General features: G+C 58.6%; 1 protein-coding gene and 1 long non-coding RNA gene across 4 annotated transcripts in view; one reads left to right on the top strand and one right to left on the bottom strand.

The window, feature by feature from the left end:
• SLC4A1 (solute carrier family 4 member 1 (Diego blood group)) overlaps positions 1-13,478 on the top strand; it is a 43,577-nt gene that overhangs the window by 21,230 nt on the left and 8,869 nt on the right. For all 3 annotated transcript variants that reach the window (XM_008162641.4, XM_005301958.5, XM_042857128.2), the window contains 10 exons: positions 322-499; positions 1,377-1,512; positions 2,093-2,234; positions 2,670-2,751; positions 3,239-3,423; positions 4,935-5,145; positions 5,846-6,061; positions 6,232-6,380; positions 7,098-7,292; positions 12,079-12,231. In XM_008162641.4, the coding sequence (XP_008160863.2) occupies positions 322-499; positions 1,377-1,512; positions 2,093-2,234; positions 2,670-2,751; positions 3,239-3,423; positions 4,935-5,145; positions 5,846-6,061; positions 6,232-6,380; positions 7,098-7,292; positions 12,079-12,231 (1,647 nt within the window). The remainder of the gene's footprint in view (positions 1-321; positions 500-1,376; positions 1,513-2,092; positions 2,235-2,669; positions 2,752-3,238; positions 3,424-4,934; positions 5,146-5,845; positions 6,062-6,231; positions 6,381-7,097; positions 7,293-12,078; positions 12,232-13,478) is intronic.
• LOC135977296 (uncharacterized) lies at positions 7,095-12,081 on the bottom strand. Its single transcript, XR_010594728.1, has 2 exons — positions 9,909-12,081; positions 7,095-9,734 (listed from the first exon to the last, which is right to left on the bottom strand). It is a non-coding gene; the product is annotated as an uncharacterized LOC135977296 (long non-coding RNA).

Genomic DNA, 13,478 nt, shown 5'->3' with positions numbered 1-13,478 from the left:
ACTGAGTCCCACACCAGGAAGCCACCCCCAAGGAGGAGAATGGGACATCCCAGCTGCAGAACCCAGAGATTGCACGACATGTGCACAATCTATGCCACTGGCCTCTCATTTTGACAGCTTTAGCGGGTGGAGATTGGGTTGTGGGTGGAGCCTGGGAGAACTTTGCCATCCTCCCTCTCAGAGCTATTGTTTCAGGCTCTCTGCATACTCAGGCAGGCATCAGTCGCCACTGGCGTATTGGGGATGTTGTGGCCACCTCTTTGGCTTCCCATCCCAGCCTGCTCTCCAAGGGCTGTGTCCCGTCCGCTCTTCCCTTCCTAGGCATATGTGGAGTTACAAGAACTGGTCATGGATACAAACAACGAGCTGCGCTGGATGGAGGCCGGCCACTGGATCAAGCTGGAGGAGGACTTTGAGGAGGCGGGGCACTGGGGGAGGCCGCACCTCTCATACCTGACATTCCGCAGCCTGCTGGAGGTGCGCAAGGCCTTCACGAAAGGTGAGGAGAGGGGCAGCGGCGATCAGAAACAACAGTACAGAGCGGCAGGGGGGAAGAGGAGAAATGGACAGTGAGCCAGTGAGAGGAAGATAATAAAGAGCCAGGAACAAGGGAAGGAGCGAGGGAATGGAGCAGGGGTGACCTAGGAAGAGTGAGCCAGATCTTGGCCCTTCGGTTTAATATTATGGGTAGAATCCGGATGATATTTGTCAGTGGCGTAAGTGAGAAGCATGACACCTATTGCACTGGAGAGACACATGCTTACACCAGCAGCCAGTTTGGCCCCGTTGATAGGAAATGTTGCACCCAATTGGCCAGTGAGCCCAATATCCTGCCTCCACCAGGGGCTAGCGCCAGCTGCTTCCAAGGGAAGTTCAAAGGCTCCGGTCACGGAACCTGGAATAAGCTGGGAAATTCCTTCCTGACCCCCATCGGCCAGTAGTTGGCTTGTGCCCTGAAGCAGGCGGGTGGAACATGTTGTGGGGGCGGGGGATAGCTACAACGGTTTGGTAGGTTGGAGAGCGGTGGGACCTGGAAAGGAAAGAGAGACTATGGAGTGAAAGAAGAGAACAGAGCCAAGAAAGGATCGACCCAGAGGGCTTGATGCTGTCGCTCCCTGCACCTCTGTCCTCACCTACTCCCGGGCAAAGCGCTACCGGAGGCACCCAGGCATTGCACCTCCTTTGCAGAATCGGAGCCAGAGGGAACAGAGAGCCTGTGAGACGCAGCGTGAGAGAAGGAACAAAGCGGGAGGGGAAGGAGGAGTTCAGGGTGGTGGACAGAGACGGGGAATCCCATGCCCTGGGTGAGGCAATGACTAATGGCTTGATCAAGAGGGAAGACTTCAGCCCTAGTGACCTCTGCCCGTGTCCCCCAGGCACTGTCCTACTGGATCTGCCCGAGAAGTTCCTGGCAGGCATCACCAATCAGCTGATAGACCAAATGATCTACGAAGGGCAGCTCAAACCACAGGACAGAGAGGTGTTCCTGAGAACCCTGCTGCTACAGCACAGGTACTGGGTCCTCTGCCGCCCGGCGGTGCTGGGGCCTTGACTTCTTTCTGGGGGAGCTGGGAAAGGAGGGAGGCCGAGGGCGCTAGGGGAAGCCCAGCATCCTGGCTATTCCGCTGGGGAGTGTTTCATCCTGCAGGCCCCTTTGCACAAGTGCCAGTCCCATTTACACAGGTGCCAATAATGACGCAATGTGCAAGGTTGTGGGAAGGCGGGAGGGCGGGGGGGGGGAAAGGAATTGGGAGGGCTTTGCCTGGCTACACATCGCCAGATACACCAGTCTCCTTCTGCTTCCTTTGCTAAACCGTGCAGCACTACCGGGTGCTGTTAATCAGCCGCCGTGTCCCATCCCAGAGGTGGCTGCATTGCAGTAGCTGGTGAAGTGATTCCTGGGGGTGCGTGTAGTACTGGAGGTTCCTTTGCAATGAAATAATCAATCTTAATGTATTAATTAGGATAATTAACAATTATTTGGTCAATGGAACGCAGGGAGACGGAGGGGTAGAACAAACCCCTCCATCTGCCTGGGCAGTGTCTCCCCCAGGGTGATAAGGTCTGGGTTTTTTCCTCCCCCTTTCTGCAGCCACCCAGATGGGTCTGAATCCATGGGGACCCTTTCCCCAGGCCAAATGGAACGAAAGGACACCAAGGACGAGGTCACGTCCCAGCCTCTCATGCAGGAATATCACCAGATCGAGATGCAGGCGCTCACGGACACGGAACAGGCAAGGAGACGGTGGGAATGGGCCCCCAGCTTGAGAACCTCAGGACAGCCATTTATGGGGGGGTGTGGAGCAGCAGGGGACAGAGGGACCCACCAATAGCATGCGTCTGCACGGCCTCATGCATCATCCTAGGTTGCAGCCAGTGGAGTCCCACCAGGAGGGAACTGGGTCTATAGACACCAAGAACCTGAGGTTGAAATGCAAGCACGTAGGAGCCCACCGTGTGCAGATGGAGGCTGCAGCTTCTGGAGTGAGGGCATCTCAAGGGGGGTTGCTCTCAGTGCTGGTGCTGGTCCAGCTGGGGACGTGAGCCGTGGGCATGGCTACAGGTGGGCTCAGCAGTGCGATGGAGAGAAACACGGCTGATGACACACCTGTGCCCTGGCGGGGGTGGCCCCCCGCGGGATGAGAATCTCTGAATTTGCATCTCTGCAGGAAGGGCCCCGGGGGCACGCCTTCAGTAAGCAGCTCCTCGAGAAGATCCCAGAGGATGCCGAGGCCACGCTGGTCTTCGTAGGTGAGCACGACCCTCTCCTGCGTCCCCTGTGGCTCCTGAGCCGTGCCACGTGCCCCTGGCTCTCCACCACAGGAAAGGGGCCGAGCAGGAGGCGAGATCCAGGTGGTTGGTCTGGAACCAGAGTTGCTTGGAGCTGGGCACCAGGATTCAGCCGGGCAAGACCAGCTGTGGGAGGGGAGATGCCCCTCTGCGCATGGCAGAGGCTGGCCTCGGCGGGCGGGGAGGTCCCACGTTCTGCCTTTTGCTGTCTCGTGCGCTTGGGCAGCTTTCTCTGTGCCCAGCCGAAACGCTGTTTTGCTTGCGTGTCTGGCTTGATGTAACTTGGCTCACTTTGCGCCGTCTCTCTCCCTCCCTCTCTTTCTCCTCCTGCTCTCTTTCATCCTCTCCGTTTTGTTCCCTTGCCCCGCCCCCACCCTCCAGCCCCCTCTGCCTGCCCTCTGTGCCAAGCCCCGCCAGTGACCCCCCCGCTATCCCGTCCTCTCTCCAGGCCGCGCCGCCTTCCTGGATCACCCCACCTTGGCCTTCGTGCGCCTGAGGGAAGCGGTGGAGCTGGACTTGGTCCTGGCGGTGCCCGTCCCCGTGAGGTTCCTCTTCATGGTGCTGGGACCTGACTCCCCGCACATCAGTTACCACGAGATCGGACGGGCCGTCTCCACCATGATGGCAGAAAGGGTATGGCAGCCTCCCGGGGACTGGGGATCTGTGCCCATGACACCCCCAGGCAGCGGCTCCTCCCCCCCAGCTTCATCCAGAATAGGATATCAGGACCCCTCATCCTGCTCCCCGGCAGCCACATCCGGCCCCGTCTCAAACACGCATGTTAAAGGCCTTTGGCCTCCCTGCTCAAGGTGATGCCTCCAGCCTAGCCAGGGGGAGGCATTGCAGCGCTGGAGGGAAAAGACTTTGCCTCCTGCCCTTTCAGGGGTGGAGTGAGGAGCCCACATTCTAAGGGCCTGATCCCAAGCTCATGGAAGTCAGTCCATCCGCTCCAATAGCCTTCGGGACAGCGCCGTCGGGAGGTGCTGGGTGTCGTGACCCAGTTCTCTCACCGCGAGGCACTCCCTCGTGGCCGGCCGTGGGGTAGCAGCTCTCTCGCTGGGCTAGCGCCCCCGGACGATGGGCACGCCGGCACTGCGGCCGTCTCTCTGTCCGTCACTCAGCCCTCCGGCCGGGTCACCAGCTTCGGACCCGCCCTTCCGGGAGCCCAGGCGGCAAAACGAAAAGCCTCAAAAATGTCTTTAAACACAAACAGAAACCCTCCCCCCTCCCTGGGACTCTTCCCCGGCCTGCCTTCAGCTCAGCCTGCAACCTCTTGCTGGGCTCCATCACCCCTGCAGTGGGTCTGTATCCCCCTCTGCCTCGGGGCCGGGAGAGGAACCCAGCCTCACCCCCGACTCTGGGCTCTGGCCCAGGGCCGTGTACGGAACAGCCAGGTCTAGTCCTCTATCTCAGCTGTGGTTTTCTCAGGGCCCCTTCCTACCCAGCCTCTCAGTCACTCCACCTTGTCCAGGAGAGCTTTTCCAGACCGCCTGAGCCTAGTTCTCACTCCAGCTCCTAACCAGAGCGGGGCTTTGTCACCACTTGAGCCTGGCTGCCCCTCTCCACTGCAGGGGCCGTCTGCCCGGTATGGGAAAGCGCCTGAGATGGGGCTCATTCTGCCATCAGCTTGGCGTGGCCCCAGGCTCCCCAGCCCAGAGCAAGCCACCGTGTTACAGGTGTAAATACCCACGTGGATCTAATCAGCTGTTCTAGGCCCTCTGGCCTGAGGCCAGGTCCGCACTATAAACGTATAACAACGTCGCTTAGGGTGGGAAAAATCCGCACCCCTGAGGATGCAGCTAGACCGACCTAACCCCTGGTGTAGACAGCGCTCTGTCGCGGGCGGGCTCCTCCTGCCGACACAGCGGCTGCCTCTCGCAGAGGCGGGTTAACCGATGGGAAAAGCTCTCCTGTCGGCGGCAGAGTTTTCCCTGACGTGTTAGCTGCACCGGCACAGCGTTTTCAGTGTAGACCTGCCCTGAGCTGCTGTAACGGGATATAGGGCAACAGGGAGCCCAGCTGGCCAGATGGTTCAGAAGGGCCTTCGCTCACTGACGCCCCCCTGTGATGGAGCGGTCCCAGGGGTCTGCAGTAGGCGTGCGGGGAGTCTCGCTGCCCTCCTGAGCCTCCCTCTCCCCTGGCAGGGGTTCCGTAGGGACGCCTACCTGGCAGAGGAGCGCCAGGACCTGATAAAGGGCGTGGAGGAGTTTCTGGATTGCAGCATTGTCCTCCCGCCCTGCGAGATCCAGAACGAGCAGCTCCTCAGGAGCCTGGTGCCCATGCAGAAGGAGCTGTTGCGGAAGCGGTACCTGCCGGACGAGAAGAAGCCGGAAATGAAGATCTTAAAGGACTTGGGTATGTAGGGCACAGTCTGGGGGGCAGCACGTAGGTTCTGGAGAAGCCTCTTACCCTAGTCCCTGAGGCCCCCGGCCTGCACCCTGCTGGGGATGGCTGAGTAGGACAATGGAGGTTCTTCTACCTCCTGCAGGCCAAAGCCACCAGCCTTGGTCCCTGCCCTCGATGGTCCTGCCAGGCCATGGGAAGGATCCTTTGGGAGGGGGATGCATGAATGGGGCAGTGCTGGGGGGAGGTGGAGGTTTATCGGGGAGCAGCGTGGAAGGAACCCAGGGCTGAGGAAACATGAATGCTGAATCCCAGTGTCCGCCCGGGGCAGGGGGCAGGGGTGGTGGCTCATTAGGGGGGGCAGAGTGGTGAGCCTGACACCGAGGACATGTGGGGCGAGCCCCATTCTCCGCCTAGGAGAGGGCGGCACCTGGAGGTCAGGGTTTGCAGGCTGGTGCTGAGTGAACATGGAGCTGAGCCCCGATTGCTCTGGAGATGGTGGCCCCTTGGGGCCAGGTGTGGGGAGCCTGCCAGCAAGTGGTCATGGGGGACTAACACCCCCTCTCAGCCCGGTGGTGGGTCACGTTTGGGGGCTCACTGGGGGAAGCCAAGGAGAGAGTGAAGAGAAAGGCTGAATTTCCCCCTCACTCCAGGCGTTACGGCGTTACCTCCCCACCCCAACCTGGCCACTGGTGCCTTTGTCTCCCTGCAGATCAAGGCCTGGCAGACAAGGCCCTCGAGGAGGAGGACGACGACCCACTGCGGCGGACCGGCCGGCCGTTCGGGGGCCTGGTGCGGGACATTAAGCGCCGCTACCCCAAATACCTCAGCGACATCAAGGACGCCCTCAATGCCCAGTGCCTGGCCGCTGTCATCTTCATTTATTTCGCAGCCCTCTCCCCCGCCATCACCTTTGGGGGCCTACTGGGTAAGTGGGACCCAGCTGCTGGCCCCCAGGGAATCAGGATGTCTCCCTGGGGCCCCTGCTCCATAAGGCAGCCCCAGGCCCCCTCTGGAGAGTGCCCCGGTGGGGTCGGGGGGGTCCCTGGCCCACGGGGGTCCCCGTCCCTCTCTGCTGACTTGCGCTGTTGTTTCTAGGGGAAAAAACAAGCAACCTGATAGGGGTCTCGGAGCTGCTGATCTCCACAGCCGCGCAGGGCATCATCTTCTGCCTCCTCGGCGCTCAGCCCCTGCTGGTGGTTGGCTTTTCGGGTCCCCTGCTGGTCTTTGAAGAAGCGTTTTTTAAGGTAGGTGCCCTGGTTCCCTCCTCTAGCCCTGCATGTGCCCCCCCCCCGACCTCCCTCTGTAGCTTGTGTGGCTTTGCAGGGAAAGGTGTGGCAGGTCCAGCTCTCCCCCCCATGAGGTCCTACCAGCTGCCTTATACAGCCCGTCCTCTGGGGACCAGCTCTCCAGCGCCTGGGGAGTGGGCGACCCATGATTCCACCAACCAGCTTCATACCCACTCCCTCTGCCTGAGGATCACTCCAGCCTGATGGAGCACAAACCCATCCTTCCTAGCAGGAGGCGCTGCCCCTTCCTCTCTGGGGCAGCCCCCATCCCCGGCACCACCGGAGCCACGAACCCATGTCCAAAGCAAAGCCCAGTAGTGCCCAGCCGTTGGAAAGGAGGCCAAGCCAGGGTCGATGGAGCTGCAGGGTCCCAGGCTGGATGGCAGGAGGGCGTGGGGTAGTGGGGAGAATGCTCAGGAGAGACTGGTCTGTCCGGGCTGAGCTGGGCTGCTAGCAGGAGCTGGGGCGAAGGGCGGGGGGACAGAGTCTCTTGGGGATCGGGGTTGGGAAGAAGAGTGTGAAGGGTTTTATGGGGGCGGGGTTGGTGGGCCCAGGCCCTGTCTGGTCTCCGGTAGAAGCGGAGATGAGGCCAGCTGAGGGGCCACGGGAGGGGAAGGAAAAGGACCACAGGAGACTCAAAGCCTGCTTTGCTTCCCCCTTTCCCCTCGCCCCCAGTTCTGTGAGAGCTACGGCATGGAGTACATCGTGGGCCGGGTCTGGATTGGCTTCTGGCTCATCCTCCTGGTGCTGGTGGTGGTGGCCTTCGAGGGCAGCTTCCTGGTGCGCTACATCTCCCGCTACACCCAGGAGATCTTCTCCATCCTCATCTCCCTCATCTTCATCTACGAGACCTTCGCCAAGCTCATCACGGTAACGGCGGGGCAGGGGGACCACACCGCAGCTCAGTTCAAAGAGGCTTTATTGCTGTCGCAAGCTAGACATAGGTTGCCCAAGAGACAGACCCTGCTGGTATCTGACCTGCCCAGGGTGGGTCTCCTGAGTGGGTTGAGTCCCTTTGTCCGCTGTGTCCATCCCCAGCCTGGTGGCAGGTTGCTCCATTGGGCTATGCCACCTCTGCCCCCCTTCTCGTTGTTCCCAGAGCTGGACACCATTTTCCGCAGAGTTATTTGCATCTCTGTGTGTCACATGGGCGATGGTGCATCAGGCAATACTCGTGGGATAGGAGGTGATGTTTACATCCATTGCACACGTGCGTGCACGAGTGTGAGGCTGTGTGGGTAAGGGGCTTGTGTTGGCAATAGTGTCCGCACGGGTGAGTTCAGGTGGGGTTGGGGAATGTCTGCTTGTGTCTCGTGTGTGTGTGTGTGTATTTGTGCACGTAAGCCATATGTGATTGCAGGTGTGTTGAGGAGCTGTTGTCATGTTTTGCACGTGTGCATAGGTGAGTGGGTGATTGTGCATGTATGAAATATGGGGTGGGGTGCATGGTTGTGTGATTTGGGGTGCAGTTGCACACATGTGTGGATATAATTCATAGCATCATAGGACTGGAAGGGACCTTGAGAGGTCATCTGGTCCAGTCCCCTGCACTCATGGCAGGACTCAGTATTATCTAGACCATCCCTGACAGGTGTTTGTCCAACCTGCTCTTAAAAATCTCCAATGATGGAGATTCCACAACCTCCCTGGGCAATTTATTCCAGTGCTTCATCACCCTGACAGTTAAGAAGGTTTTCCTAATGTCCAACCTAAACCTCCCTTGCTGCAATTTAAGCCCATTGCTTCTTGTCCTATCCTGAGAGGTTAAGAAGAACAATTCTTCTCCCTCCTCCTTGTAACAATTGTGTTGGTGGACAGGATTACGTGTGATTGTTGGGTCTGTCTCTGGGTGGGTGGGTGGAGGGATGCACACGTCTCTAGGGATGTGTAACAGACCCGGATGTGATTGTGTGGCTACAACATGGCTGTGGGTCCATATGACTGTGGGTCTGTGCGTAGCGTGTTTGCAGATTGCATGCGTGAGTATGTAATGCATTCATGTATAAGGTGTGGGCGTATGGGTGTGTAACAGACCGCCATGCTGATGGTGTCTGTGCAGTATATATGCATATGTTTGCCTGGTATTTGCATGCAGCACGCGTGGGTGGGTATGTCTAAATGAGGAAAGTCAGGGGCTTTTTACACGTGCCAGCTAACATGTTATCACCAAAACAGTTTACTGCCTTGTGTGGCCAGTGCTAGTCATGTTTAACTACATTAGCTGGCTGGGATCAGCCTAGCCTCTCAGTCACGTCGTTAACCGGGACGGTCCTTGCCGGCTGCAGGCACTAAATGACCGCTTGTTTTCCTGCTCTAGACAAGCCCTTTTTGAAACCCTGCACCTGGCTGATTGAGTTGGGATTGGTCCTGCTTTGAGCAGGGGGTTGGACTAGATGACCTCCTGAGGTCCCTTCCAACCTTGATCTTCTATGAAGCTTTGCTGGCATCTTCGCCACATTTTACTGACCCGTTCAAAAAAATAATTTGGTCACAGGAAGTGAGGTCACATAGACACGGTTTCCATAGAAACCCAGAGAGAGAGAGAGAGCGAGAGCAACAGTGAGCAAATGGGGGGGAGAGAAAGATACAACAAGAGGGGGAACGAGGAGAGAGATGGAGATGGAGCCCATCTGATAAGCTGCTTTTCCTCCTCCGCCGCCATTCTGTGCCTCGGTTTCTCCCAGGGATGCTAGTTCTAGGCCGCAATGGGTAAATCCCAGCTCCAGTTTATGCTGTGGGGGACACACACCCCCCAGGAATTTACCAGGGCTCCAGAGCAGCCAGGTGCCCCAGGGTCTCAGAACCCCCCACCCCACCGTAGCACGGCGCAGGCTTTGCGGTTCTGCCGACGGTGGTGGCTGGAAATCGCGCGGGCGGGGGAAGAGAGGACTCCAGCTGTGGCAGCCTGTCCTTGTTGGGTGTCCCCTGAGAGCATGGCTGATTCCCCGAGAGGAGGCTCTTTTCAGCTTTACACACACACATATCACACAGAGAAATCACACAACTCACAGACAGATGGGCACAGTCACAGAACACATGGACACACACACACACACACACACATCACTTGGACACACACAGACAAATCAAACTGATACCCACCACTCTCAGACACTCAGATGGGCACAATCACAATCACACAACACATGGACACACACACACACACACACACATCACCTGGACACAGAGAGACACACACACATCACCTGGACACACACAGACAAATCAAACAGATACCCACCACTCTCAGACACTCAGATGGGCACAATCACAATCACACAACACATGGACACACACACACACACACATCACCTGGACACAGAGAGACACACACACATCACCTGGACACACACAGACAAATCAAACAGATACCCACCACTCTCAGACAGTCAGATGGGCACAATCACAATCACACAACACATGGACACACACACACACACACACACACACACATCACCTGGACACAGAGAGACACACACACATCACCTGGACACACACAGACAAATCAAACAGATACCCACCACTCTCAGACACTCAGATGGGCACAATCACAATCACACAACACATGGACACACACACACACACACACACACACACACACACACACACACACACATCACCTGGACACAGAGAGACACACACACATCACCTGGACACACACAGACAAATCAAACAGATACCCACCACTCTCAGACACTCAGATGGGCACAATCACAATCACACAACACATGGACACACACACATACACACACACACATCACCTGGACACATAGAGACACACACACATCACATGGACACACACAGACAAATCACACAGATACCCACCACTCTCAGACAGTCAGAGGGGCACAGGCACAGTCACACAACACATGGACACACACACATCACCTGGATACACGCACATCGTCTGGACCCACACAGACAAATCACACAGATACCCACCACTCTCGGACAGTCAGATGGGCACAGTCACAGTCACACAACACATGGACACACACACAGAGCACAGCGACACACAGTGACACACACAAACGCACACACGGACTCACTCACAGCCATCAGCTGCCCCTTTGGTTTCCCACTCACTGGAGCTTTGTTTCAAAAGAAACAAGGAGGATATTGATGCTAAAAATAACGCCCCTTTCCCATCCTTCCACGCTGCCAGCTGCTGCCGTTCCCTCGGCGTTCCCATGGCCCACACCCTGACAGGCCGGTCCCTCCTGCCGGAGCAGGGCTAGTGCACCAGACACCCGGAGAAGGAGTGCTCCTAAAACCCAAGCGGCAGCACAATGCAGCCGTGCGTCAGAGCACCCTACAGACGGGAGAGGGGGAAGATACAAAGGGACACAGCTAGGCCACCCTCCTTACTGGGGCAGGATTATCTCTGGCCCTGCATTCTCCAGGGCTGGCTTTAATCAGCCCACGCAATGGGGCTCCCCCCTTCTCTGGAGGGGGGCCATTCCACAGACTTAGGGAGCTTGCTGTCAGGAAGGATTTCCTGGTTACATTGCTTGGTTTTACCACATCATTCCTAGTTACCCCCACTCCCCACCAGCTCCTCCCCTCCGTGCGTTCTGGCCCCGCAGGTGCATGGGGACAGGTACTAAGCCACCTCTCTTGGTCACCACTTAGCCAGGCCTGGTGTATGTAACAGCTGGGATTTTCGATGGGCCCAGGGGAGTTAGGTGCCCAGCTCCAGTTGAATTCCAACAGCATTTGGAGGAGGGTTATTTGGAAACCCCAGTCGGGCATTTAATTTTTCCTCCGAAGTCTGGTGCTGTCTGCGGCTGCCCGTGCTGCGTTCAGGCGCGGACACGACTCGGATCGCGGAACGCAGCCAGAGGGCAGGTGGCCAGCCCACGAGGGGTATCAGGGGGCGCCAGCAGCAGCGTTGAACCCAGGACAGTGCAGCTGGGCCCTGAGCCACGCTCTGCTCTGTTGGTCTCCTTTAACGCTGGGGGAGGAATGGGCTCCTGGAATAAAACCCGAGGAAGGGCTGGGGCGGAGGAGAGGTAGCCAGGGGTGGCAAGTGCGGGGAGGCAGGCGTGGGAATGGGACCCCACTCTAAACCCTCCCTCTGCTCGCAGTCCCCTCCTCACCCCCATGCCATAACAGCCTCCTGTCTCCTCGGTGGCTGCGGGGTCTCATCCCTGCCATGGGGGCAGCGAAGACAGGTCAAGCGGGGAGAGTCCAATCCCTCTCTTGCCTCTTCCTCTGGGATTTCACTTCCCCTTCTTTCCCCAGTCAAGCCCTTCCCACACCCCCTGTCTGGGACAGCTCCCCTCCACTGAATCTCAATCCCACCGGGATCAATAGAAATTGGAGCCTATGAGCTATCCCCCGGGGATGCCCAGAAGGCGGGGTGCTGACAGTGTCTACTCTAGGCAGGAAAGAGGGGCTGGGATTTATGTCCCAAAAGGCTCATGCTCTGAGAGTAACCCAACCCCGCCACTGGGTGGCGCTGTCACTCCCCTGCCCTTTCCTAGCAGTGAGGAGGGTGCTGTTGGCACAGAGCCCCGGAAGGGGAGGGTGCCGCTGCCCTTATGGATGGGCTGAAGGGGGAGCAGGGCTCGGGGTGGGGGAACTCTAGACAAATGGACTCAGGGCTGTCCTGCGATTGCCACCTGCCTCCCTGACCCACCATCTCCCTCCCCAGATCTTCCAGAAGCACCCCCTGCGGAAGGATTACGTGTCGGCCACGGACCCGAAACCCAACACAGCCCTGCTCTCCCTGGTCCTCATGGCCGGCACCTTCTTCATCGCCTTCTTCCTGCGCAAGTTCAAGAACAGCGCCTTCCTGCCCGGCAAGGTGGGTCTCAGCGCCCCGCCCGGCCTCCTGCTTTGTCTCTTTCGTACCCCCATTGGCCGACCCTGGGGCTGGAACCTGGGACTCCCAGCGCTAAAAGTCACTGCGACGTGGGCTGAAGGCCAAGGCCCCAGCTGGGACGTCTTAACCTGAGCAGTGGGTTACACCTGATGCCCCCTGTCTGCACTTCTAGCGTCGGGTTTGCAGAGAGACTCCATCACCAGACGGGAAGGACCCTTCCCTCGCCCCAGGGTCCCCGCTGTGCCCAGCCCAGCTGCTTGGGAGGGGGCAGGATTTGGGTTTAAAGTGGCAGGGAGTCTTTGTGGCCGGGGGATGGGCGTCGGCGATATCAGGCCTCTTCCAAGTGCAGCCACGCTGCTGGGGAGACCGTATTCACTGCCGCCACGCCAGCTCGCCGCCTGCGGGCATCCCCAGCCGTGCGTTTCCATGGCGATCTCCAGGGTGCCTGCCTGCATCCTCCACCCACAAGTCGCAGCCCAGGCCCCGTTCAGTCCTCAGCCTCTCTGCCAACCAGGGGTATCTCCTGGGATCAGGATCTGGCCCTGAGACCCGCCACGCCCATTTCACCCAGGCTGCCGGACAGCCGCCAGAAAAGGTCACAGAGGCCCTGGGTCAGGTCTGCAGATGGATGCGTCCACTCCCCTTGGAGCCTGGGGGGCAAATGGCTCCTCCTCCGCCCGTGGGGTCTGCTCCTCGCCTCCTGTCGCAGTACAGGGTCCTCACCTCGATGGACGAAGGAGCCGGGTGGGAGGTGGCGCACTGCCTCGTACCCGAGGGCAGCCAGTCTCTGTCTCCCTCTCCCAGAACAGCCAGTTCCCCTCCCTCTTCCGGTGCTTCTGCACTCATCTGTAGTTGGCCAGCATCCTCCATCCCAGACATCTCCATGGTCCTCACACTCCTGGATGCTTCACAGACAAGCCACCTCCTCCCGTAGCTCTCTGACTTCCTTCCTGAGGGACTCCACCCACAGACCCCTCTCACACCGAGCACTTCCCTCCTGCCCGGCTTTCATCAGCAGGGACATGCAGGCTGCCTTCCCAGCAAGTCATGGCCAGGGCTTGGGTGGCAGCCACCAGGGTCCCCGACCAGACAGGTGCAGGCAAAGGAGGATTTATCATTATTCTATTCCCGAGTGCCACCAGTTCACCAGCTTCCCCAACTGGAGATGAACCTACAGGCAAAAGCCCCCCGAGTCCCATTCCTAAACCCACTGTGAACCAGCCAGTCCC

The sequence above is a fragment of the Chrysemys picta genome, chromosome 24 (genome assembly GCF_011386835.1).
Source record: "Chrysemys picta bellii isolate R12L10 chromosome 24, ASM1138683v2, whole genome shotgun sequence".
NCBI lineage: Eukaryota > Metazoa > Chordata > Testudines > Emydidae > Chrysemys > Chrysemys picta.
The sequence above is the reverse complement of the archived record's forward strand: the minus strand, read 5'-3'. Positions and strand labels throughout refer to the sequence as shown.